The sequence below is a fragment of the Sturnira hondurensis genome, unplaced genomic scaffold (assembly GCF_014824575.4).
Source record: "Sturnira hondurensis isolate 20B ecotype Veracruz unplaced genomic scaffold, ASM1482457v3 Scaffold0006505, whole genome shotgun sequence".
NCBI lineage: Eukaryota > Metazoa > Chordata > Mammalia > Chiroptera > Phyllostomidae > Sturnira > Sturnira hondurensis.
This window is the reverse complement of record NW_028079136.1, coordinates 3,214,677-3,242,220: the sequence shown is the minus strand read 5'-3', so window position 1 is coordinate 3,242,220 and position 27,544 is coordinate 3,214,677. Positions and strand designations below refer to the sequence as shown.

Below are 27,544 nucleotides of genomic sequence, written 5' to 3'. Positions count from 1 at the left end.
TAAGGGTATTATGACTCTAGATTCCATTTATTTATAGTTAAGTCTCTTTAGCTTCTGTATTAAAAAAAAGAAGAGGAGGAGGAAAGAAAAAACACATATTTTACTGAATAGGCAGAAAAGGGTGACAGGGGAAAAAAAACATGAATTTGCTACTCAAAAGACTTAGGTTTCAATATGCTATCTCTACTACTTATTAGCTCTGTGACCCAGGGTAAATATTGAGCTCACTGAGTCTCCACTTTCTCATGTGTAAAATAAGGAGGACAATAACAATTCCTGCGATATCATGCTACAGTGAGGGTTAAGTTAGCTAGTTTATGTAAAGCGCTAAGCATCGTGCCTAATACTATTAATAACTATCATGCAATGATCCCTTACTAAGTGACAGGTACTGTCTAGGCCAGTGGTTGTCCCCTGGGAACTTGTTAAAAATAAAAGTTCTCCTTGGGCCCCACCTCAGACTCACTGAGTCAGAAACTCCGGGGGCGGGGGCCCAGCAACCTCTTTAACAAGCCTTCCTGGTGATTCTGATGCATACTCAAATTTGCAAACCGCGAGCTTAGGTGTTTAAGAAATGAAGGATATGATCCTCACATCCACATTACACCACAGCTAATAATTTGTGCTGAAAAAGAAGAATGCACACATGAGCTCTTCTGTTTTCTTTGAGGATAACCCCAGAGTCTTACTGACCTAGTCACACCTGTGATATTAGTTACTCCCAGAGCCATTTCTTACAAGGAGTGGAAGATAGGAGACTTAGGAAAAACCGAGTATCTCACCTCCTCCTCCCTCCCAGGTCATCTCCTCCTCCAGCAGAGGGTCTGCACTCCATCCATGTCACATGCTGTGAAACGCCCTCAGAGAACTCAGCCACTCCAGAAAGCGTGAACAGCTCCACCTTAGTGCAGCCTCAGCACCTGGGGCCACTATCTCCCCAACTTGTCATGATGTGTTCCATCCATCCCCCTGATAAAATACGAGCTCCTTGAGGGCAGAAACTATGTCTTAATCATCTCTGTGTTCCCAGTGCCTGGTACACATAGCAGACACCTAATAAATGGGTAGTGAATGAATGAAGTGTCAGCCCCAAATCAGAGGGGCATTTGTTCCAGGAACATTCAGGTGGTAGGCATGCCCTCACAGCCAATATATCTCTGGCCCTGGTGACAAGTAGGCAACAGGATTGCCTAGGGACCTGTGAAATGTTACCTGAGTCGTGCCTCCTCTATCCATCAGCTGGGTTCAGTGCCACAAGGAAAGCTGTGTGACGGTCTCAGGGTAGGTCGGAACCACATTAGGAACAGCCTAGAAAAGCAAACTGAAAATATCCATTTCTTTTCTCTGCCATAAATTGTTTTCCCAGTTACAGGCAAGGTTGAAATGAGCTTTGTCTGTTGACAATTTGGATAGAATAACTTTTCTGTCTCATGAATTCTGAAGAGTGGAGGACTGAATCTCGCTCTGGACCGTGGATAATGAACAAAGCACTCAGGGGGATAGGTGGGAACCGAGCCTGGCTTAGCTGAGGAAGAATCTGGCCCTACTTTGGGCTTTCCCTGAATTGTTCCTGCCTGTCAGGTCTTCTCATGCTGAATGGGTGCAGAAAACCGTCCTGCTCCCCAGCCTTTCCCCCACCCACTGCCACCCATGCCGGAAGCCATTCATCTAGTTCACTTAAAAGAACCAGAATAAATATAGATTTCCTCTTCCACACATTAATTTATGGAACTTTCCTATGTCTTTCTCATTGCAGTGTTCCTACCTGCAGCGGTCACATTCAACTTTATTGAAAAGCAGCAGGGAAATAATCCTTCGCTAGAAAACTTTGACGATTAAATTCAGACTGTGAGGGAAAATCTATTGTAGTCTTAGCTTCTCTCTCTAAAAGCAAATGTAGTCAGGATGAAGCCATGGTAAGGGGCCCCCATAACGAGATCGGGTACCCCCGTAAGAGGTGAAGGAGGAACAAACAGCGAAGATGGTCCAAGTTGAACCGTACACGGAAGTGACCCTGCGATCCAGTTCCGAGTGGGTGATGGCCAAATTCCAATCATCCAAATTTGGTGTATGCTCTAAAGTAAAAAATGTATTTTACCACTGCCACCTATTCATATCATACTGTAGCCTAGATGAAGGAAGCAGATGCAAACAGAGGGGAGTGATCTGCATGGCCTCTAGAAAGATGGTGGGAAAAGAGGAGTTTGTGAAGAAGGTTTTCTAGGCGGTCTAGGCGAGAGGCTACCATGGCCAGTAGGCACAGTGTTTTGACCTACAAGGCAGGTCTATCCCCATGATGGAGTTAAATTCATCTAACAGCTCCATGAATGTGTCCATTAAAACCATTCAGCTACACCCCTTTGCTTCAACTCCGGGCTTCCCAGGCAGAATTCAGTTCAGATTATGGCTTCTCCAAAAGACACTCCTACACATGTAGGCTACACTGCACAGTACTCACGAGTTTTTATAAAATCCACTTGAGTTTCCTATTTCTCACTGTTGAACATGTCTCAGTTCCTCTGGTTGACCCTCTCTGCGCACACCACCAAAATCAAAGTCTTGGATGAGGAAAGGAGAGGAATATGCCGGTCCAGCCAACATCCTAGATGACAAAGTTCTTGAATTCAACTGGGATGATGATTTATCTTCCCTATCTCTGTCTTCCAAGGTCCAGTATTAAAGTTAAATGACAATCTTAGTCTCTCTCTCGCTCTCTCTTTTTTTTACTAAGGCGAAGTGTTAGGTTGTTACTCCTTTGAAGTAATTTTCTTCCAAAATTTTCTAATTTTTGTGCATTATATATTTGAAAGGGATTTCAAATGGCCTGGTGATAGAAAATGAAAACATACAAGCTATACACTCCAACCTTAAAAACATCTATAATACATCACCATAAAATATAATTAGAAATCCATTCCAACATCATATTACAAATCTATGACTTAAAGGTAATTTCTGTCATTTGAATATGATGGTGAGCTGATGGCTGAATTGGATTCTTAAGATAAAAGCAATTCATCCTGCATTAGGAGTTATTACTTTAATTGAATAATATCTGGATAATGCCAGTAGTTAATGTTATTATCCATTATCTTGGTGATTTCACCCCCCCGTTTCCAGAGAAAATACAGCCTATTAAATGGATGGTAGGATTAAAATAGAAAAAAAGCTTCAAGCTTTTCATGCCTTGTTATGCCAAGGTCAGGACAGAAGAATGGCCGTGACCTTGAAATAGAACAGAGGACCTGGCCTGGGCTAACTGCTTCAAAGAATTGCAAAGGAAGTACTGCCAGTTATGCCAGAGTGCCTTGGGTTTCCTCAACAGTATATCTCTCTGAAAATTAGCATCCATGAATTAATTAATTAATTTATCCACTTATTCATTCATTCCTTCAACCGACTTATTCATTCAACCAACATATTTTGTGCACCTTCCTGAAACTATCAGTGATGTCAGACCATGGAGAAACAAAGATAAATTAGTCAAGGAGGGAAGGGCAAGGCTTATGGAGAATTTACTATATCTCAGACAATATAGTGGGAGCTTCCAAAAATATCTGGTTTATTCTTCACTGTAACCCATATGGTAGGTAGCATTACTGCATCCATTTTAAGCACGAAGAAACTGAAGTTCAGACAGGTGAAATGACTTGCCATGGCCTCTTAGCTACTAAAAAAAAATGAGAATCTAAACTTAGTTTATATTATTTCAAGGCCTAGGTTGTTTCCACTGCAAGTGGAATTGGGCTTAGGACATAGATACATTTTTAAAATTATAATCCAGTGTGGTAAATGATCTACAATAAATGGAGCAGGACAGCCACATCAGGGGAATCTACATGTCCACTCTGCATGGATGCGCTGACAATTTTGGCAGGGGGACATGTCTAGATGGTTCTCATGTCACTTCCAAAGCTTCTTTACATTCTGAACCCTATTGCACAGCTTTATCTCCATCTCCTTCTTATCAAAAATCTGGTCTGTAAGCCCCCAGTCTCTCAAGTGAAGACCATTTGTTTCCCCAGATTCAACATGACTCAACTCAAGCGAAGGGATGAGGCTCCACTTCATTTCCATCACCTCCTCAAGCTTCATTTTATGGAAGGAACTGTGCTCCTCTGAGGCCCCTCACACCCAACCAAACTAGCCCCTGTCCTGGTCTCTGTCACCTCCCAACCTTCTGGTCACTCCGAGTCCTCATTTGCATATGTTGGGGTAGCATATTCTATTACCCTTCACCTCCCACTGGGTCTTATTTGGCTCATAAAATAGCCAATACCAATAATAAGAGTTAAAGACTGAAGGGAAAAAATAAATGAGGGAGTCTAGCTCCCTCCTGCACCACTGAGGGTCAGAAGTTACTTACAAATGATGGGCTGTTTCATCTGGCTCCAGCCTGGCAAGGGATCTGGTGGAAAAGAAGTCTTCCTGAGTTTCACGTTCCTTATTTCTCTAAGCCACTTCTGGCTGGAACAGTATAAGCAAATCAAGTTTTGATTAGTTGAAGCCTACTTGAAGGCTCTAGGAAATTCTGCTTGTTCATTCATTTCTTAAACAAACATTTATTGTCTCCCTTGTGCCACATCCTATGCTAGAGGAGAGGGGAGGAGAGATATAGAAATGAATACAGCACAGTTGCCCTCTGGAGGCACTCACAGTGGGAAGGGGAGGAAGGAGATACTTGATTTGTAAGGGAGTAACTGCCGGTTACTACCTGGGTCAAGAAAGGGTACCTCGGAAGCACAGGGGAGGGGCACTGCCCTGAACTGGAGGCTAGAGCGGCATTCTCAAGGACCAGGAGGCATTATCTAGGTGAGAAAAGGTTAAAAGTTACCTCAGGGAGATGGTGGTTTATGCAAAGGTACAGAAGGGTAAAGAAAGTATATCTGGCTCAAAAAAACAGCAAACTGTTCAGTAGGAAGGCAGGCACCCTAATGATTGTGCTTTGACATCACAGGACCTCGAGCTCAGATTCAGAATCCTCCACTTACTAACTCTGTGAAGGGAATGAATTGTTTGGTTTCCCTGAGGAATGTCCTCTCACACAAATTCCCCCTTATAAGACTATAGGTACCTAACGCATAAACTGCACTCACTACTTGGTAACTGGTTTGGCAATGAAGAAGAAGTTAAGGATGGTGGTACGTAGATAAAGAGTACGTATAAGCAGAGGCAGATATGAGGCTTGGAGATAGGGGGGCCAAAGAGTGAAACTGAAGGAGAACAAACAAAAAATGTGAACAATAAAATGGCAATAAATACATATTTATCAAGTGAATCTAAAAAAAAAAGCAAACAAGCAAAACAGAGACCATCTTATAGATACAGAGGTCGTTTTGATGGTTGCCAGATGGGAAGGAAGTCGGGTGAATGGTTGGAAAAAGGGAAGGGAATGGGAAGAACAAATTGGTTGTTACAGAACAGTCATGGGGATGTGAACTACAGCAGGAGGAATAGAGTGAACAGTGTTCTAATAACTAGGTATGGTGTCAGATGGCTATGAGATTTATTGGGATGACCACTCAGTAAGTTATGTAATGTCTAATCCCTGGGGTGTACACCTGAAACTAATATAATAATGTATGTCAACTATAACTGAAAAATAGAAATGATTTTAAAATGAAAAAAACCTTATACTTAGTTTCAATCAAAGCGGCAATTCTTTCCATACAACCTAAGTAAAAAATATTCAATTAAATTTCAAAAAGGAAAAAAATGTTGATAGGCCCCAGCTTCAAACTTCTGAGCTCCTCATTTTCTCCCTTTTGCTTTCGGAGATGGTGCTGTGCCGATGAAGACAGACTGGAGACGTGTGAGCAGTCTTACGTCTGAAAAATCACACCCACCTTTATTGTTATAGCTGCAAACATGGATTGTTTTGTGATTTATATTCAGGAATCTTCACGTGCAGGAAAATTGCCCCAGTAGTTAGAGATGATTGGATTGTCTTCTTCAGGAACATAAAACATCTCACCAGAGAGACGCCCAAGTGACAACAACATTTTCACACTCAGCCTGGGTAGTAAAAGGAAGGAATTGAAGGTGAGCCTTGAGTGCAGTTTAGTGAAGTTCAATGGGAACTAGACAGGGGTCTAAGGACCACGATTTTTCAGCAGCATGCCCCAAAACATTGAGTCAACATGCCCAAATCCAACATTCATGAAATCTCCTTAGATGTACCTTTTATGCTTTATTAGGCCGTCTTCTTAAGGGATGGGATCTTGATTAAAATTTTCAATTTGTTTTTTTAAACAGTAATAATAATAATGAGAATAGTTCACACAGTTTTATGGTTAATAAGGTGTTCAACATTTACTCCTCACCACAGCCCCATGAGTTCTGTTTAGACCCAGTTTAGACAGGGGAAAGGAAGGCTCAGAAAAGCTGACTGACAGGCCTGAGGTCACAGAGCTAGAGAGTGGGGAGACCGGGATTCACACCAGCTCTGCCGACTCTAACAACTACGACCCTTTCACACTCCCTGCTGACAACTAGTCTTTTTTACTTTACTGTTGTCACCGGACTCACTAATTCAGAAGGCAAATAGGATCTATAGAAATCATATTGTACCTATCACGGTTATAGCAAATTACCACAAATTCAGTGGCTTAAGAAAACACAAATTTATTTTCTTACAGTTCTAGAGGTCAAAATTCCACAATGAGCTTCACAGGGCTAAAACCAAGGTGTTGGCCGGGCTCATTTCTTCAGGAAGCTCCAGGCTGCTTTTCGCCTCTTCCAGAGTGTGGCTGGTGGCATTCCTTGGCTTGTGCCCACATCTCTCCAGTCTCTGCCACCATCCTCAATGGCCTTCTCATCTTTTGTAGTCAAATTCCCCAGTGCTTCCTTATAACAGGGACGCTTATACTTAGGGCCCGTCCAGGTAATCCAGAATGATTTCCCCCTCTCAAGATCCTTAACTTAATCATACCTGCAAAGTGCTAATGAACATGCAAATCCACATTCACAGGTTCCAGGAACTGGAACATGGGTATCTTGAGGAGCCATCATTCAGCCACAGGAATATTTATTTCATGTCCGGAATGGTCCTCAAATGTAAAATTCTCTGAATGTAAATTTAGGCCATAGCTCTTTTTAGTTTTCTATTTTTAACCTTTCACTTTTGAAAGCCTCGGGGCTTTAGTGTGTTCTTGCTTGCTAGCTTTTAAGCAAATTTAACTCTTAACTCTTGCTGGAAGTAACTTTCCTAAAAGCTGAAGACAGAGGAGGTCTTCCAGGTCAAGAAAGAGCTTACAGAAAGGTGCATTTTCTACTGTTAGGCCTCTCTTGCCTGCTGCCTTAATTGTTCACCTACTATGTGTCAGGAACTGTTCATTCATAGTTCATTTAGTTCACTTATTTTTCCCTTTTTTATTGTATTTTTTCCATTACCATTTATCCCCCTCATACCCCCTTGCACACCCAAAGACCCCCTTCCCCCCGTAGTCACCACACTGTTGTCCATGGCCATGAGTTCTTTTTTCTTTTTTGCTCTAACCCTCCACCTTCTGACCACTACTCCCAGCCACCACCCCAAGCTGTCAGCTGGCTCTCTATTTAAATCTTGAAACAAGCCTGTAAGGTAGATATCATTATCCCCATTTTACTGATGAGAAAATCGAGGCTCAGAGTTAAGTAATATGTCTACGGTTACACAGATTAAGCCACAGGGCCTCCAAAACCCAAGCTCTTAATACCGTGCTGTTGCAGTTGGATAATTCTCAAAATTCAGTAATGGGTGGACTTCTTTTGCAGGTCAAGTGTAAGCTCACAGACCCCCAGGGTTGAATTAGAAATGCTTTTACCATATTAGTATTTCAATATATGCAAAGATAACAAGATATTAACTCCTTATTCTTACAGCTCTCATATGACTATAAAAGCAAAATAGCAATAATAATAATATAAACAAAACTAAAAGCCTCTTAAAATGCTAATTCACAACATTGTCTCGATGTGATGGGTGATGCTTGTGGCTGAAATTGAGTGACTGCTCACCATCTGCACGTGATGCTGTCTGCCTGGACCCAGGTGCTTTGGAGCTTGGCGCACCTGCGTATCAGGGTCCTTGGGGCCAAGTCACCTTTCCCACTTCGCCCAGCCATTGACATCACATCTACCATTCGGGCCTTACCTGGTAAGAATGTCACTGATTTGTTCACTCTGCCTCTCTTTTTTTTCCCGGTGACTGTAGCCAGTGGGTTCTCTGGGAAGCAGACTGAGTCAAGACCGGCATGCAGGAAGTTATCAGAGAGTGCTCTTGGGACCCACACACCTGTGAAAGGGAGGGGGCTGAAGGAGAAACCGGCAGAGAGAGAAGTTGAGCTGGGCTGAGGCCCAAAGAAGGCCTCTGCCAACCCAGTGGGCAGGGGTGGCTCCTCAGGGTTGCCCTGACTTCGGGGTGAGGAGTCTGACCTGTGTGCCCCTGGAAGGAGGCAGTTTCATCCAGTCAACACAATTCCCCAAAAGAACGGACGGCTAAGCGCTAGAGCAATCTGGGCAGAGTCACAGGGTCCACCACACTGGCCCACGATACAGTTGTGCACAGCAGCAGTGGAATGGAAACACGAATGTGTCCTGGCCACTGAAACGGCCTGGCGGTGCCTGATTAAGTCACTTTGAGATAATTCATAGTTAATTCGTTGATTTTTTTAATTATCATAAGAATGTAAAATGTTTACATTCTCACAGAGAACTGAGGCACTAACAGTGACTTCACAGACGCCTAGGGTCCCTCAGACTTTACTCTGAGAAAGGAGAACATTACGGATCATCTAGTCAGCTCTGCTGGGGATTACTATCAAATACAGCAAGATTTTTCATATGAGGCATGAAAATCATAAAGTTTCACAAATGCTTCTTTGGGCGGCAGCCATAACAATTTCCAGGTCCTCTCCTAATTCTCAAGTAACATTTGGAAATAGAAACTTCCATTTGTTGAACATTCACTTAATAGATTTCATCAGGTACCAATACTATAGAGCAGATGCTTTGCCAGGCACCTTTTGGTTGGAAAGAAACATGAAGTGAACAAGTAATCATGCCAATGATAGTGCAACGTGACTGAGGTCCTGGGAAAGGCTGGTGTGAGAGTGTGTGACAGAATTACTGGGGGCGGGGAGGAGGGGAAACAGGAGGATGTGGGCGGAGGGCACAGAGTTTCAGTTATGGGGGGTGAGTTGACCTGGAGATCTGACGCACAGCCTGACAAATATAGTTAACACCACTGCATTGTACATCGGCCGTTTCCTCAGAAAGTAGATTTCACCACACACAAAGAAAGTCAGCTACATAAGGAGATCAATGTGTTCATTAGCTTGGCTGCAGGAATCATTTTCCTGTGTATATGTATATCAAAAATCATGTTGTATACCTTAAACACAGTAGCCCCCCTCCCCCATCCTTGGTTTCACTTTCTGCAGTTTCAATTACTCATGGTCAACCATGGCCCAAAAATATTAAATAGAAAATTCCAGAAATAAAGAATTCATAAGTCTCCTGTTGCATGGCATTCTGAGTAGCATGAGCAAGGCTTGTGCCATCCCACTGCGCCCTGCCCGGGACAGGAATGACCCCGCTGCCCAGTGCACCCACTGTGCGCACTCCCCACCGGCTAGTCACTTAGTAGCCATTTGGTGTTCAGATCGACCGTCATGGTATCTCAGTACTGGGCTCACATCACCTTTATTTGACTTAATAACGGCCCCAAACTGCCAGAGAGGTGGTGCTGGCAATTCTGACACACCAGAGAGAAGCTGAGAAGTGCTTCCTCTAGGGGAAAAGGTGAGCACGGCACAATAAGATAACGAGAGAGAGGGCCCATGCACATAACTTTTACTACACTGTGCGGTGTAGTAAAACGGTTAATCTCTCACTGTGCCTAACTTACAAATTGTTTCATAAGTATATCTAGGAAAAAACATAGTATGTGTAGGGTTCAACAGTATCTGTGGTTTCAGGCATCCACGGGGTGGGGGGGGCGGTCTTGGAACATATCGCAAGAGGATTACCATGGACAGCTGTATATAAATTTCTGTTCAAAAAAGAAGACAACAGCTTCCCAGAGGAGGCATTGCTTAAGGGGAAAGGGATAAGGGCATTCCAGGCGGAGGGACTCTCAGCCTTGAGTGAACCTGGACGCAGCAGGTACTGTAGGAGATTTAGGCTGAAAGGCAGGTCGGCAGAAGTGGGAGATCATAGTGAAAAAGGCGGGTGGAGAGATGAGAATATAGCTAAGTGCTCATTGTTCCCCTTTTCATTACCATTCGCCTGGCCCTGGACCTACCTTATCTCATAGAATCTGCACGTGTTGTTATTGACCCACTAGGGGACACACCCCACAAAAGCAGGGACTGTCACCAGGCTCAACACAGTCTCTGACTCCCCCAAAAGGAGCTCAGTAAACATGTGTTTTCCACATGAGGAACCCTTTCAGCGAGGATGAGTGACTTCCCCAAATTTACACAGCACGAAGGTGGCTGAGCGGGGATTTGAACTTCAGTCCACCGCACTCCACCACACTGCTAACTCCCTCTCCGTGATGCCACAGTAATGGCTAGAAGGGCGTTTCCACAGTCAGGGAAACTTCTGTTACTGTGGGAAGTGGAGGCATGTGTGTGTGTGTGCATGTGTGAGATATCTTAAAATCCCTTGATTTCTCCTATCATCTCTGTGTTGTCTCCAGGAGTACTTGGGGGGTCTCGGGAATGAGAAGGGTTAAGCTCTCACAGCCTATCAAGTTGTTCCTTTGCATTTAAATAGCACCATTTAAGAAAGCAGCGTTACTGGCACTTGTTTGAAGCTAACACACTAAGCACCTAAGGCATACTTATTTCTCCCCCATCCAGGTCATTTGGAGCTTCATTACTTAATCATTTGAAAGCTTTCTCTAGAAATCAGTGGATGAAGGGAAATGATGAAGTAAAATGTTGTTATATTTAAGGACCCAGCAAAACAGGCTGACTGACACCTGGGTGGGAAGCTTTTATAGGGAAAGAGAGGAGCGAGGGAGAGCTTAGTGTACAAATGAATTCTCATTTCCTTTTGAAACTGCTTTTATTCTAAAGATAATAAAGCCTAACAGGCTTTAAAATTGTCAAGTAGAGAAGCCATCGGTTGTGGCACCAACTCTGACCCTGCTCTGGTTCTTCTGCCCCTTCCCCACATCCCCTGCCCTGACTCTGAACCCATCACCTCTAAGCATCTGCCCTGACCCGCTGTGCACAGTGAAGGTCTCACACACGCCGCCTTAAAAGCCTTCCTCACGGTCCAGTTGAGAAAACCACAGGAAACAGACTTGAAGTGGCCTTTTCTTCCCATTTTTCATTAATGGCCACATAGTCATATGGTTCCAAATTCAAAAGACATTTAAGTTACACAGTGAAAAGTCTCATTTTCTTTGCTCCCTGGTTCCCAGTCCTCCTCCCCTGAGGTACCCTGGAGAAACTTTATGCAAATAGATGAGCAAGTCCACACAGACACGTGCACACACATTTCGTCCCCACCATTTCTTTGCACCATGGCAGCTAGATTATTATACACATAGATTTTTATACAAACTGTACCTTGCTTTATTATTTTGTTTGTGTTAGAGATAATCGCACTAGTGATGCAGGTGTATCCTGCTTTTCAAAAGTCCGAGTTACATGCACCACTTCACTCTTACAAAAGACCCACATTAGTACCTGTGTTTACTAACCGGAAGAAAATCCAAAGAAGACTTTTACTTTTGCGAAAATAAGGTTCAGCCTTGGGTTTGCAGTGAGCCCTCCTAAAGGCGCCGCACACTCCGAGCAGTGAGACTGGCGCCACCAAGGGCCTTTTCTGGGAATTACACCCAATATCTCAGCATCAAGCTGTCAGAGCTTTGAACTGTGTCTGTGAGCATCTGTGCTCTATCTCAGTTTATTCCGCACATCCGTTAGCAAGATGTGTCCTAAGGCAATTGCTTCTTCGCTTCATGCCATTTCATGTTATGAAAGGTTTTTACAGGAAAGCTCTGCCTTCAGATGGCGGGAGAAACCTGTATAGCTCTGTTGATGATGAACCCAAAGACCATAGAACAATGTTTTTAAAAGAACGTATATGCTTTTGTATCTTTTTTTACATCACTATGTCATCTTTGGGTTAATTATTAAAGAAATTATATCATAAATTAAATTATATCTAAGATATATTAAATGATTAAAATATATGAGGTATATCAGATGTATTTATGTCATCTGTTTGTATAATAATCTAGCTAGCACTGTGCGAGAAAATGGTAGGAATAAAGATTGCGTGCGTGTGTGAGTATGATCTCAACTGTGTGACAAAGACATACACGTGTACAAATGACCACACGAACTGATGAGAGCTGTTGGGTGAGGATGGTAGGGTTGTTTTCATTTCTCTCTCTGTAACTTCCTAAAACATGGTTCTGTTATTTTCTTTAATTTTAAAGACCTTATTTTAGTATGTAAGGTATATTTGCATCCTGGTACAGTACTTTCCCAGTCCTTTTCGGATGCGTCAGCACCTCTGTCTCACAGGACTCAAGTCCCTTTACCAGTGAGGCCTTCCGCAACTGCTCTGCGTATAACTTCAGCATTCCTCCCCACCCAGCCCTGACCTCCCTCTTGACCTCCCCTGCACTATTTTCCACGGACAGTAAAGTCTGGCACACTGGAACTGTTCACTTGGAACGGAAGCTCCCTGAGGGCAGGGACTGGTGTCCCGTTTGTTCAGGGATCTGTCTCCAGCACCCAGAGCAGAGCCAGGCCCGGAGTCGGGGCTCTGCCAATATTTGTGGGATGACTGACTCCTCCGCAGCGGCCCCCAGCGTGCCAGCAATCACAGGCCTGTGTGACTGCCATCCTCTGCCTTCCTCTCTGTCCTTCCGCACTCGCTGGAAGGCCACCCTCAGCTCTGGTCCAGATCTCAGCTCTTCTCATCTTTTCAAGGACCCCATTCCTGCAGGTGCACCCTCTCTCTGTCCTGCAGTAGCAGTTTCTCTTTATTGGATTATCCCTTTCCACATACAAACTTACCCTAATGGTGCTCATTTTCTGAAAAAAAAAATAGTCACATGCCCTTCCTGCTGCTGCCAATTTTCTCCACTCCCCACGTAGCAACCTCCTCAGAAAGAGCTGTCTGGGCTCGCAGGGGCACTGCCTTGCCTTCTCCTCTCTTCCTAAACTTGCTGCAGTTGCATTTTCAGCAGTGGCCAGCGTGGCAGTGGAGACAGCAGTGAGCAGGGGGACATCAGGGGGACAGTGGGGGCAGTAGGAGGACAGCAAGGACTGCAGAAGGCAGTGGAGAGAGTAGGAGGACAGTTGGGGCAGCACTAGGTTCTGCAGAGGCCCTGTAAGCTGGTCTGAGTGCCCCCTGCCTCTCTGGCTGTTCCTTCCCAGGCTGTTTGCACTTCCCCATCCTCTTCTCTGTCTCCACTCGCTCCCCAGGCACCATGTCCTGTGGCTTTTACTACCACCTAACACTGATGACTTTCAAAATCATGTCTCAGCCTGAGTTCTCTCTTGAACACCAGCCTCCCCTCTCTGCCTGCCTCCACGATACCTCCCCGTGGAGTCGTCCCGGATCCCTCTTTGTTTGACACCCCACGTCTAATTCATCAGCACAGCCTGTTGCTTGTCCCTTCAAAATCATGTCTTGCATCCAACATCATCTCACTCTCTCGATTGCTCTCTCCTGGTCCAGACCCACCTGACCCACGTCCCCGAGTCCCCCTAGCCCTACGACCCTTGCTCCCCCACAGCAATCAGCAGCTCCTCCAAACACGGGACTCAGGCCATTGCCCTCCTGCTCACTGCCCTCTCTGCAGCCTTCCAGAGCCACAGCTCAAAGGGTGCCCCCCAAAACCCCCTGGGAAGACAGCCAAGGCCAGAGGCTTCCTCTGCCTTGTCATTAATTAATTGCTTAACTAACGAATCCATTATTCATTCCTTAACCATTCCCTGCGTACCTCCCCCCAAGCCAGGTCGGTACTGGGGACACAGGGAGGACACAGTCCAGCCCCTGCTCTGACACTGGCTTCCAGGCTGGGAGGCATCTGTCCCCAGAGGAAGGTGGGGAGTAGGGGACAGGGAAGAAGAGCGAAGACTGCTGTATCTGTGTCTTTAAGACAACCAGAAATGAACATGGCAGGGGCGGGGGGGGGGGGGGGGGGCTGNAACCAGAAATGAACATGGCGGGGGCGGGCGGGGGGGGGGGGCTGCCCTTACAGTTTGCCTCATAGGCCCCTTCAGCCAGACCTGCTCTGACTCATCGTCTCTGCAGCCTCAGCCGGTTTGAAAGCAGACAGCCCCTTCCTGGCATGCTCTCTCCTGTGTGATGTCAGAATCTGGCCTGGCCTGGCCCATTTCTTACTTCTCTACTCTGCCTTCCATGCACTAATGTTTTTCTAATTGCTGCAAATAGGGGAGGAGGTGTGGAGTAGGGCCTGAGAGGATGGGGCCACCAGGGGCTGGCGGGATGGGGGAGACAGACATGCCCCAATGATCTGTTCAGCTCCCTGCTTAAACTTAGAGGAGAACATCATGAAGGGCACATTAAAAATAATGAAGGATACATTATGAAGCACACATTAAACATCCAGAAAATGAGGTCAAACCCCGGATTGGCAGTTTGTTCACCAATGGATGGGCTAATCAATGCCCGTGGCTAATAGAGGCACATGCAAGGACTGCCCCTCCTGCAGGTCCCAGAGTGATGCCAGTTGTCAGAGTGCTCCTCCTGCTCGCCCTGCCGAGGACGGGCAGACACAGGTGGAGGGCAATGGGGCGGGCCCAGGCAGGGGACGGGCCCCTTCTCTCCGGCTTCAGAAATGTCAAGATGCTTTCACAATAGTCTCGAGGGAGAATTGCTATCTACAAGCATTATGCAATTTTCCCATCAGAATTACAGGCTGTGTTTGAAAAGAAATAAAAAGAAATTGAATTTGAAATGCTTCTGTGCCACCACAACATCTTCTCGTGGATCTGTGAATGGGCTTCAGATACTCCTCTGGCTTTGGAATAGCTGATCAGACAGCGACCTGTGACAGCAGCTGCTACCCAGGGGGACAAGGCGCACGATGGGCACTCCCAGCAGCCAACCCAGGTTTCCAGAGGCAGACTCAGAACCTGTGAGCTCTGACCATGGTTCCTAAAGTGACCCCTCCGTCCTGTCCCTTTCCCCTCCCTCTGCTACGTGGCAGTCCCAGCAGAGTTCTCTGGCTGGCGTTCTCCTGCTCTTCCAGTGCCCCCCAGTTCAACACACAGGTCTCTTCCTGTCACGTCACACAGCTCCAGCTCCACCTTAGGCTGGTGGATGCTGGGGCTCAGAGGACACTGGCCCCTTCCTCATCACAGTCTCTCATTCATTCAACACACGTTGATCGAGCACGTTCCAAGCGTGGTTCTGAACACAGACAGTACGGCAGTGAGCAAAGCAGACTCCTGTCTTCACGGAGCCTTTATTCAGCAGGGTAGATAGATAGCAAAAAAGTAAATAAAGCAAGATACATGGTATACAGAACAGTGACACATATAGGGAAAAATCAGCATGTAAAGTGAAGGGAGTGTGCTGGGTGTGGTGGAGAAGGAAGAAGGGGCAGAGGGGCAAAGGGGCACTTTTGAATAGTGTGGTCAGAAAAGGCTTCACTGAGAAGGTGACATGCGAGCAAACCCTGGAGGAGGCAAGGGATGAGTGCTGTGACGTGGGGGCGAGGTGGGGGGGATGGTTAAGCCAGCGCATTCCTGGCACAGGGGACAGCAAGTGCTTGTGTGCACATTTGAGGAAAAGTAACATGACCAGGATGGCTGAAACCAAGCGAGCAAAGGGAAGAGTTGTAAGGGATGAGGTTAACGAGGTAATGGGGACAGGGAAGATTGTGAAGGGCTGTGGCAAGGTCCCCATTTGCTACGAGGTGTGCAACCATTGGAAGATTATGACCAGAGGAATATGGCTACTGGGGAGCCTGCAGAAAGGCGAAGAAGGAGGCAGAGAGATCGGCCAGGTAGCAAATGCAATAATCTAGGTGAGTATTGATGGTGGCCTGGACCAGGATGGTGTCAGGCAGGTGACAAAATGTGATTAGCTCATAAATACAGGGGTCTAGCATAAATAGTGTACATTTAGCTAGTATTTTAGGGCGTAGGACAAGAGGAAATCACCCAGACAGTGCAGATAGAACAGAGGAGAGGAGCAAAGGCTTGAATCCAGGGCGCTTCAGTGTTTGGAGAAAGGTGAAGAAGGGCCAGCAAAGGAGACTGAGAAGGGATGGCCAGCAAGGTCAGTGCAGAGACAGCCAGTGCCAGAGCCAGGTAGAAAGTGCTTCGGGCAGAGGGAGCGACCAGTTGTGTCGAGAGCTGCTGAAGGGTCATAGGAACTAAGAGCTGGGTGTTGACCTCTAGCAGCTCACAGGTGACCTTGACCAGAGCAGCTGCAGAGGAGAGAGGTGAGTCTCAGTTACTTCCATCTGAGAAGTGGGACCACCTGCCTGCTTACCTCCAAGAGTGACAGTGGAGACCCCAGGAGACTGTGGGCAAACTGGAAATCAGCAAGAAATATAAGGTGTCTGTTTTGATTTATGACCCCATAAACCCAGAGTCTGTTGAAATGGTAGGAGGGACCACTGGGCACAATTGATTGTACAGATGCTTATAGGCCCATTATCACCCCATAAAATGGCTCATTTCCTGCTGCTCATCCCCAGGACACTCACTGAGGAATGACTTTTCACTTCCCTTCAGAGGTAGAAGCCATCAGAATGATACATTTTATGGGTGGAAGTGGGGATTCTGGGAAAGGATAGAGGCAGAAAATGGGGCCTAAGCCTGCTCATTAGGACCTTATCACAGAATGTCAGCGCTGCCTCCCAGGGCAAACCTGTGACCCTGCGCCTCTGAGCAAGGGCTGCTTGGAGGGAACTGTCAGCCAGGAGCAGCCACGCTCTTGCAGGAGAAACAAGCCAAGTGGGGGAGGAATGAGAGGGAGATGGAGAGGAAGAACAGTCAGGGAAGGGGGCAAGAATGTGAGTTTTGGAGTTAGACACATCTGTATCGGAATCATGGTTCCTGGTGGTCTTCAACAAGTCATGCGACTTCTCTGAAGTTTTCTCATCTGCAAAATGACATCGTGGTTATTCCCCAAAGGTTTTCATAAGAAATAAGCTGAGGAAATGCACAAAGACGTGCAATGGGACAGAACTGTGTGTGTGCATGGGTGTCATCCCGTGTGCACACATGGGTATCACTGCACATGCACGTGTGGATATCACTACATGTGCATGCATTGGGTATCGCTGCGTGTGCATTTAGTATCATCAGGCTTCCTCCTATTTAGTAACAATTTCTCTCCAACTCAAGGACACTTGGGCTCCCCCATCTTCTTTAAAACCAGGACGGCGGCGTTAATGTTAACAGTGTTGTGGATATTCTGATAATCCTCCAAGTGCGGCTGCAATATTTGGAATCAGAGTGGGCTCAGGCGAGCACGAGGCCCAGATCAGGGCTGGGGCCTGACCTTCCACGGGCACCTGGACCCCTGCACCACAGCTTACCCCGGTTCCAGCTCCCCTGGCCTGGGTTCACAGGGCGATGGGTGTGGTCTCCAGGGTCAGACTAAGGTTTAAAGTCTCCATCTGCCATTGACTAACTGTGTGACTAATTTGGCCAAATGAATGTTTCTGAAGATTAAAAAGTATATGCTAACCTTGAAATGTGCTGTAAAGATTAAATAAGATACTACATTATGGTATAATAATTAGGAGGGTGCCTAGCACACTAAAAACAATAGATCACTGTTGTTATTGCTGTCTCTCCCTGTTTCAATTCCTTTTCCTGTCTAATTATGGGTTGCATCCATTCCTCTTGCTGGGGGCAGGAGGCAGGTTGGGTGGGCAGGACTTCAGGTCTGGGGCAGGACATGCTGTGTTGGGGGAGCTGAGCCTCACTGCCTCCCCAAGCAAAGGGGCCTTCGGGTGAGGAACAGATGTGGTTCAGGACTAGAAGAGGAAGGCAAAAGGTCAGGATCCAGGAAAACGCAGGAGTAGAGGAGGAGGTAAGGAATAAGGCAGGGAGGGGGAGACAGACTTGGGCCTCTTGCTGTGGGCCTGGCTGAAATGCCCAGTGCCCTCCCGAACCGGGTGTGGCTCCAGAGGGCATGGGAGGGTCAGTGTAGGGTAAGGTGGTTTGAACACCAGCCCCTGCCCTGACCCCCTCAAACTCACATTCTTGGACTCTGCTCTGCTCCGACTTTGTATCTCCTGATATCCATGTGGTGTCTGCCTCTAACCAGTCCCAGCCTGTTTGCCTTCCACACAAACCCTTGTTCCTCTGGATCTGACCTCAGCCCATGACCTGTTTGGGGCTGTGTGATTCCTGCCTGATACCAGTAACTATGGGGCCTGAGTACAGCTGTCGTCTCTTCTCAGTATGTGTATCCAAAGCCAAATGAAAGAACTCATCCCCGTGAACATGGACACGAGTGACCTGTAGCTTCTTTAGGGGTTTTAAATTTTAATTGGCATAACTCTGGAAATTGCTAATGTCATCCAAAAGAGGCATGAACTGTAAATGTCCCCCAAACAGGTACTCCCCGAACGATCCAGTGCAGTAGACACTCTTTTTAACCCCATTTCGCACGTGAGAAAGCTAAGAGAGGTGAACACACTTACCAAAGGCCATGGAACTAGTAAATGGTGAAACCAGGGTTTGAACTCAGGTATGACTCCAGAGCTTGGGCTCTCAACCAAACTGTGTTCCTGACTGCTGGGTTAGAAATACTAAGGAGAATGAAAGGACGCAGTGTGTCCAAAGTTGTGAAGACATGAGCAGACACATACACATTCTTGCTGGAGTATAAATTGGTGCAGACATTTGGAGGAAAAATCGGTAGGCCCTGCCAACAATTTAAATCTGCCTTATCTTTTAATCATTCCTGGGAACCTATGACACAGGAACCCTTGGGTTTGTAAACAAAGAAATATAAACACACATGTCTATCATGCATCATTTATGGCAACAATTAAATATCCACCAATAACGTTGGTTAAAAAAACATTAGAGAGCATCTGTGCTATGGAATTCTACACATGCTCATATATCATCCAAAAGAATGATGTGGCTTTGCTTTTTCAGAAATTTGCTCATCGTCCATAGCATTTAGATGTGGCCATGAACAAGCTAGACACTCTCCAATCCTGTAGGACTCGGGTTCTACCAGAGAATTGATACCGTAACAAAATTACTTAGCTTTAAACATAATTTTTCCAGAATGCTCCTGCTTTCTTATTTCATCGGGTAACACGAACGAGCACAAATGAGAGACAATAAGCAGTTGATCGTGCAGATGGTGTGGAGCCACTAGATGAAACAAATTACAGCAGCAAGCTGTTCTGGTGCCCCGACACGTGGACCCACCATCCTGGGAGCCTCTGTAGCTCTGAAAACTACAGGCAGAATTTCATCACCATAAATAAACAATAATGAAGGGTCCAAACAATTTTTGTGGAGCTATTCTGCAAAAGCAAAATCAATATGTTATTAGTTGGGACCCGAAAATCAAGATTTAATTGCAGTGTAAGGTGGTGCTGCGGGGCCTGCCAACTTGGTGGCCACTGCCGCTCCGCCCACGCTGATTTTTTTCTTTTCAGTAAGGCATTTCTTTCCTACGAGACGCAATGATCAGCATCAGGCAGCATCTCGTTTCTTGGATTTCTTCTTCATTAGTCTTGACCAGATTTACCAGAATTGGAAGACCTTCCATACTTCAAAACTCAACAAAAAGAGGGCTCTGACACTGTATCCATTGACAAGGGAAGTTTCCCACGATGTTAATATTAAGGAAACGCATAAAGATCACGGTGCAAATAAGATGCGCAGTATGAGGAGCTGTGTCTGACGCATGCGCACACGCAGAGTTGCAGCTGCAGACTCGAAGGCCTGGAGTGCGGCGCAGCAAACTGCAACGTTCTGGAGAAGAAGGCAGAAGGCAGGGCACGCACTGAAGCGGGAAGTGCTCAACGTTTACATTGCATGCTTCTGCGCTGCTAATTTTGTCTACAATAAGCATGGAGTATTCTGGAATTAAAAATCAAAAAAAGTATACCAGGAATTTCAAAAGGACCACGGAAGTGGTGGGGAGCTGCTGGAGGGTTAGGCAGGGAGTGGATCGGTCGGATCTGCAGCAATGTGGAGGGTGTGGGGAGAAGCGAGAAGGTGCAGGGGACTAAGGGACCAGTGAGGAGACTGCGGAAGGATTCAAGAGATGTTAAGGCTGTGAACGCAGTGGGTGTTGGGGCCTGATCGCTGTGAGGGGGTGGGCGGGGGAGGAATGCTGGTGACGCCTGGCGTCTACTTCAGGCAACAGGCAGGTGTGTTTACCCACGTGGGACCATGGGAGAAGGAGCAGGTTCTGGGTCAAACAAAGAGCTCACCGTGGGACATGGGATACCTGAGAGATGACTACGGCAACCCAGGTCTTGGGAGATCCAGCACTGGCATTCGGGAGATAGGTCAGGTCTCACATGCAACTTCACGATAAGCAGCTTCTTTCAGTAATTCAGTAGATATGTATAAGGAGTCAATCAGGGAGACATTCTCAACAAATAAAAATGTCTCTCATGAGAAGTGTAAACCTCTCAGTTAGCACTTAGAAATGCTCTTTGGAGACATGTGAATGTGGGGTGTTTGTGCATCCAATGATTCTTTACTCTGACAAAAAGAGGGAAGCCTGAGCCCTGGTCAGGTGGTTCAGTTGGTTGGAGCATGGTCCTGATAAGCTAGGGTTGGGGGTTCATTCCCCGAGCAGGGTGCATGCTGGAGTCAACCAGTGAATGCGTGTGTGGATAGAACAACAAATCAACATTTCTCTCTCTCTCAAATCAATAAATTAAAGTAATTTTTTAAAGAGAGAAACCTGAGCTCAGAAAGAGGCTACAAGTTTCTTCTCGGGCTGGAGGGAGGGCCTCTTCCCTGTGGGCCACGCTTCTGCCCTTCACCCCACCAGCACCATCTGTAAAACCCAGGCCAAGCCAGACCAGCTGATCTCTCTTCCTCTCAAAGGCCTACCACCCACCAACGAGGTGCTCCAGACCAGCAGGTCTTTGATCATCTTTGGGCCTGATCCTAGAGACACTTCTGACCTCCTTCCCTCCTGTCTCCTCAGGGTGGTGGGATTCTCTGGGCAACGTACCCAGCTAAGGAGAAATCCATCAGTTCTTTCCAAATACGATGCCCTAGGCACCCACAGCCGGGCATAGCTCTAAGAACTGGGGCAGAGCTGTGGCCCATCCGAGCTCGCCTCTGCCCTTCTGCAACTTGGGTCAGCAGCAAAGCTCCTCCTTCCGCAGCCAGTGCCAGTCTGGACCTCTGTATGCGCAGCCGGCAGAGGGTCTGAGCACTGCAGAGCCCAGGCCAGAGCCCAGTGTGTAACTGAAAATAAGAACACAAATAAACCTCTTATTTAACAAAAATCAGCAACGTTCTCATTTCCCCCCACAATGATGATTTCATGCTTTCCTTCAAAGTGTTCATTGTCAGATTCTTCCTCAAAAAATTATTTTCGGTCCCCACACCTTAAGGGTGGTCTACACACTGTCCGAAGCAGAATAGAGTGTAACAACCTGAGGGGCACGGGCTGTGGCCCCAGCTTGGTCCTGGCCTCCTTGTCTAAAGGAGTCCGCTCTGGTGCGTGAGTCTCAACAGCAGGGGAGGCCCCAGGGGTGATGATCCTGGGGGCAGTGTGGGCTCCCACTCCGGTGTGGCCTGGAGCAGGCCCCAGTCTGGGTCTGGACATGGACCATACAGTCTACCCTCAGGCTAGACACAAACGGAAGTCTGCCCATCCAAGGCAGGGTCCAGGTCATAGCCTGGCTTCAGGGGCAAAGGGATGGGCTGAGCTGGAAACCAAAGATGTGTCTCCGTCGTCGCATCAGTATCCAGCACACACCAGGCACACTGGGCACTCAGCCCCTCCTCCTGGGATTGCGTAGGCCTCAGGGCTTCCCCACCCTGGGGCCAGATGGTTCCCACACTTGGGCAGGTAGAGCCTCCACAGCAGGTAAGTGACTGGGGATAGACAGTGTGACCATGTCAAAAACCTCTTGCTCCCCTGAACCCAGCTCTCCTCACTAAATATCTGTGGTCCTTTTTTGCAGAGTGATGAGGTCCTCACCGTAATCAAAGCCAAAGCTCAGTGGCCAGCCTGGCAGCCTCTCAACGTGTAAGTAACAAACAGACCCTGGCTCTTTGCTCTCCCTATCCTAGCCTTGAACTTGAAGCCAATCACCCAATGGCCACAGCATGCCAGTTAGCTCATTCAAGCCAGCAATACCTGTCAGATGGACACACAGGCCGGGTGCATGCCCATGTGTGGACTGGTGCCCCACCCTCTCAGGATGCAGTCTTGCTCTCTGTTCGCCCTGACGGCTCTAACACTGCAGAGGATCTGACTCAGAACACGGACTCACTGGCATGTATTCACTTATGCTCTCAGCCACACCGAGCTGCAGGACATTTGCTCTCCAAGTTCACGGGTGCACTCACTCTAAGCAAATAATCCTCACCAGGAGCCAGGTTTACCCCAGGTTCCATTCTCAGTCTCCATCTTTTCTGTCTACTCTATCTTTTAGAGATCTCATCCTACCATGCATTTTGGTAAATAGGGGTATGCTGATGGCTCCCCAAACTACTACTTCCCCAGGTAGGTATGTAGGTAGGTGATGGATAAATCCACCCATCAATTTCTTGGGCACCTCTGAGGATGTCCCACATGGACCTTGAACTCATCATATCCAAAATGGAACCCATCACTGTCATATTGGTTCTGCCTTCTTAGAATCTCCCAAATCACTCCTCACCTGGCCGCTCTCCTGCCATTAGTTCAAGCCATCATCTTTTCTCACCTGGACTACCTCGATTCTTCCCTCCTCCATGGGCTCCCCTGCCTGACCCTTCGTCCTCAGTTATCTGAGTGATCTTCTAAGAACCCAAACCTGATTCCCTGCCTTGGAATCCCCCCATGACTTCCCTGTGTCTCGAGGACGCAGTCTGCACTTCTCAGTTCCCCCATGAGGACACAGTGAGCACGACACGCTTCAGCCCCTGCCTCCTGTTCCTCAGGGCTCATGTCTGGCTGCCTCCTACTCTGCACCTCCCTGCAGTACCCTGATTCCCATGCAGTTCCTTGAACGATCTTGGATTTTATTTCTCCTTCATGGATGCCAGGCCTGGAGCAAAGTTCCCAGGCAACCACCAAAAAATGATTTATGAAGACAGGCTTGGCTGGCCCCTTTGTGAGCCGTCTGCATACGATAACAAGAACACGGATGAAGAAGGCAACATGTGGGGAATGTATGAGATACTGGTCCGTGGGAGAAAAGGCAAACTCACACAAAGCATAGGAAGGGGAGTACAAGAAGGTCTCCACAGGATGGGGCAGCAGGAGCCGGGGGAGGAGCTCTTGCAGACGACCAGCTGGTGGCAGGGACCTGGTGACCACCTGCTTAACCCCTCAGGAAACTAATGGCTCACCCCCTACTCAGTGCCCATCCTGTGCCCAGTCCCTGCCCTTTGGAATGCCCAGCCCAGGAGGAGACAGACAGCAGACAGAATTCCACCACTCCAGGCCTGCTCTGCACAAGTCCACGTGGCCCCGTATATACAGAGCATATCCACTATAATGCCACTGTGGTAGCCCTGGTTGCTCCTAAAGGAAAAGTGTGATGATGAGGATACAAGTGGCTCTCTGAGCCCAGAGAGGGGGCACAACCCAGCCTGGGGCCGGGGCCAGGGCAAGGTCAGGAAGTCTTTGTGCAGGAGGTGCCACGGGGCTGAGTCCGGAAAGATGCTCCTTGCCCCAGAGTGGCCCAGGTCTGGTGGAGCTGAGGCCCTGAGCGGAGGCTTGAGGAGAGCAAGAGAGGTCAGGGACAGCTGACCAAGGGCAGCCCAGCTGGCTGCGTGGAGGCTTTTGCTAACTTGCTGTGACTTCCAAGCCTTGCTCTGGGTCTTGTCTGAGGGAGCTCGGAACAGAGTAAGCAAACCCTGAAACAGCACAGGGGCTTGGGGTGCCAATCCTTTGCACAGCTGGAAATCCATGTACACCTTTTGACCCTCCCAAAGCTTAACTACTAATAACCTACTACTGACCAAAGCCATACCAATAACATAAATAGTCGATTAACACATATTTGTATGTTTTATAGAGTATACACTGTTTTCCTGCAACAGAGTAAGCTAGAAAAAAAGAAAATGTTATTTTTTAAAAATCATAAGGAAGAGAAAATGCATTTACAGGACTATACATATTTATTGAAAAAAATTCCCCACATACAGCGTGGGGCAAAAGTACAATTGTGAGTATGCAAAACACTTGAATGTATTCTTTTATTGTTATTTCTTAATTAGTCACATTATTTTCTATTTGAACAACTGTAAACCTACTTTTGTCCCATCCTGTTAAATGGACTTGCACAGTTCAAATGCTTTTTAAGGGTTGCCTGCAGCTAAAAACACGCCCAGGCTTAGAAGTACCTTTCCCTCCCAGAAGCAATAGAGGCAGGACCTGCGAGGTGGGGCTCTCTCCTGGTGGGCGGGCATTTTCTTGTTTTGTGCCTGTCCCACCAGAAAACACCGATGTGAATTCACAAAGGCCATCAGCCCCCTTTGCATAATTAACATTGATCCGAAAAAATATCCATTCCGAATCCTGTTTGCTCAGGCTTTCTTCTCAGCTCCCCCCAGCTCCCAGGCTCTCAGAACCCTTGTATGATGAGTTCCTCACCTTCAGTTCAAGACCAGGTAGGGGTCGGGGACATCTGGGCCACAGTTTGTGGATGTCGATTTTTACACCACTAAGGGAACCTATCCCATTTTCCCTTAAGGAGCCTGGGTTTAGAAAGATAGAAACTGTAAAGCAAGGTGCTTCAGGAAGGACAGAGGGAGGAAGGGAAAGAGGAAAGGAAGAAAGCAGAGAGAAATCCTTTTACCGTGAGCACCTACTATTTGCCAGATACCGTACTAGGCACTTACATTCCTCGTCCCACTTAACCCTCATACTAACCCCAGGATAAACCCCATGGGGACCATAACCCTCACCTTACAGAGGACGGGACCGACGCTCAGAGGCTGTGTGATAGGCCCAGCCTCAGCATCCAGCTGCATCAGCGCAGAAGCTGACTTTAGTGTCTACGCCCTTCACTACAACAAGGTCCTTCCAATTAGGTAACAGTTCCTTATCCATTCTTTTTAAAAAATATTTTTATTGATTATGCCATTACAGTTGTTCCATGCCCCCACTTCATTCCCCTCTACCCTGCACACCCTCTCCCATCCACATTCCCCCCCTTTAGTTCATGTCCATGTGTCATGAGTTCTTCAGCTTCTACATTTCCCATGCTACTCTTGCCCCTATTTTCTCTCCACCATCTATGCTACTTATTCTCTGTACCTTCTCCCCCCTTCTCTTCCTCCCACTCCCCTGTTGCTAACCCTCCATGTGATCTCCATTTCCGTGACTCCACTCCTGTTTTAGCTGACCGCTTATTTGCTTTTGTTTCAGGTGTGGTTGTTAATAACTGTGAATTTGCTGTCCTTTCACTGTTCATATTTTTTGTCTTCTTTTTCTTAGATAAGTCCCTTTAGCATTTCATATAATAAGGGCTTGGTGATGATGAACTCCTTGAACTCAACCTTATCTGAGAAGCACTTTATCTGTCCTTCCATTCTAAATGAAAGCTTTGCTGGATAAAGCAATCTTGGCTGTAGGTCTTTGGATTTCATGACTTGGAATACTTCTTTCCAGCCCCTTCTTGCCTGTAAGGTCTCTTCTGAGAAATCCGCTGACAGCCTGATGGGAACTCCTTTGTAGGTGACTGTCCCCTTATCTCTTGCTGCTTCTAGAATTCTCTCCTTCATTTTAATCTTGACTAATGTAATGATGATGTGCCTTGGTGTGTTCCTTCTTGGGTCCAACTTCTTTGGGACTCTCTGAGCTTCCTGGATTTCCTGGAAGTCTATTTCCTTTGCCAGACTGGGGAAGTTCTCCTCTATTATTTGTTCAAATAAGCTTTCCACTTGTTGCTCTTCCTCTTTCCCTTCTGGTACCCCTATAATTCATATGTTGGAACATTTAAAGGTGTCCTGGAGGTTCCTAAGCCTCTCCTCATTTTTTTGAATTCTTGTTTCTTCATTCTTTTCTGTTTGGTCATTTTTTTCTTCCTTCTGGTCCACTCCATTGATCTGAGTCCCAGTTTTCTTTCCATCACTATTGGTTCCCTGTGCATTTTGCTTCATTTCATTTAGTGTAGCCTTCATTTTTTCATCTAATTCATGACCAAAGTCAACCAATTCTGTGAGCATCCTAATCACCAGTATTTTGAACTGTGCATCTGATAGGTTGGCTATCTTTTGGTCACTTAAAAGTATTGGCTCTAGGGCTTTGATTTGTTCTTCTGATTCAGCCATTTTTGGTCAGGTCACACCTGTTACGTATGAGGGGCAGAGCCTTAGGTGTTCACCAGGGCAGAGCCACCCACATCACTGGGTTGGGACGCTGTATGTGAGGGCAGGGTCAGAGAGGGAACAATGGCACTTGTTCCACACTCTCTTGGATTTCAGTCCCCTCTGCTGCTTCCCACAAGCCAGCGCCTTTTCAATTGGTGCTTCTAGGCTTTATTTCCTGTCGCTGAGGCCCTGGGTTTTGCGGCCTATCTCGCTACCCATTTTCACCTAGTTTATTTGCTCAAGAATGCATGACCACAGTCAGCCTTGTACCACCTGCGTTCCTGGGTCTGGCTGCCACCGCCTTTTCCTGCCTCAAACCCTCTCCGGGTGCCACCGACTCCACCCTTCTTACCAGTCTGATTGAATAGTTGTCAGACTTCCATAAAGTTCAATTTTCTGTCAGTTTTGGTTGTTTTTTTTGTTTCTAAATTTTTGTTGTCCTTAATTTTGGTTGTGCGAGGAGTCAGTGTTTCCACCTATGCCTCCATCTTGGCCAGAAGTCCCATTATCCATTCTTTAATCAATCACAACATAAAGCTGCCAACCAGACTTCTGATCATCATGAAATTAGCAGTGTGACCACACCAAATTGTCTGACTCCTGGGAGAAAAAAAACACCAGAGATTCTTAACTTGCACTTACCCTGTGTTCTGTCAAGGGTGACTGAGACATTTAATTGCCTCAACAAGCACGCATCTGGGGTCCCCCAAGGAAAGTGCTGTGGAAGACCCCCAGGGACACAACGTCGAGCTGAGCTGATCATCCCATGGAGCTCACAGTTCAATGGGGAGAGACATGGACCAAACGGTGATGAATGTGACATGTCTATGAAATAAAAACATAAGCTGCTGTGAGAGTGTATGGTTGGGACCCCAAACCAGCCTACGGGTCAGAGAAACCTTCCTTGAGGAAATGGGAATTGAGCTAAGAGTTAAGGAATCAATAGGAGTTAACTAGGTAAAGAAGCAAAGCAAGGGGAGAACATTCTAGAAAGACTAGAGAGACCATTATGTGCAAAAGCCCTGAGGAGGGAGCAGAGCATGAAGTACCAACAGGTTATG

The 27,544-nt window shown here is 46.8% G+C and overlaps 1 protein-coding gene across 1 annotated transcript in view; it reads left to right on the top strand.

Annotated features, from left to right (window-relative positions):
* Positions 1–27,544, top strand: part of SPON1 (spondin 1) — a 270,328-nt gene that overhangs the window by 218,940 nt on the left and 23,844 nt on the right. The window contains exon 7 of the mRNA XM_037050019.1: positions 22,139–22,203. Within this exon, the coding sequence (XP_036905914.1) occupies positions 22,139–22,203 (65 nt within the window). The remainder of the gene's footprint in view (positions 1–22,138; positions 22,204–27,544) is intronic.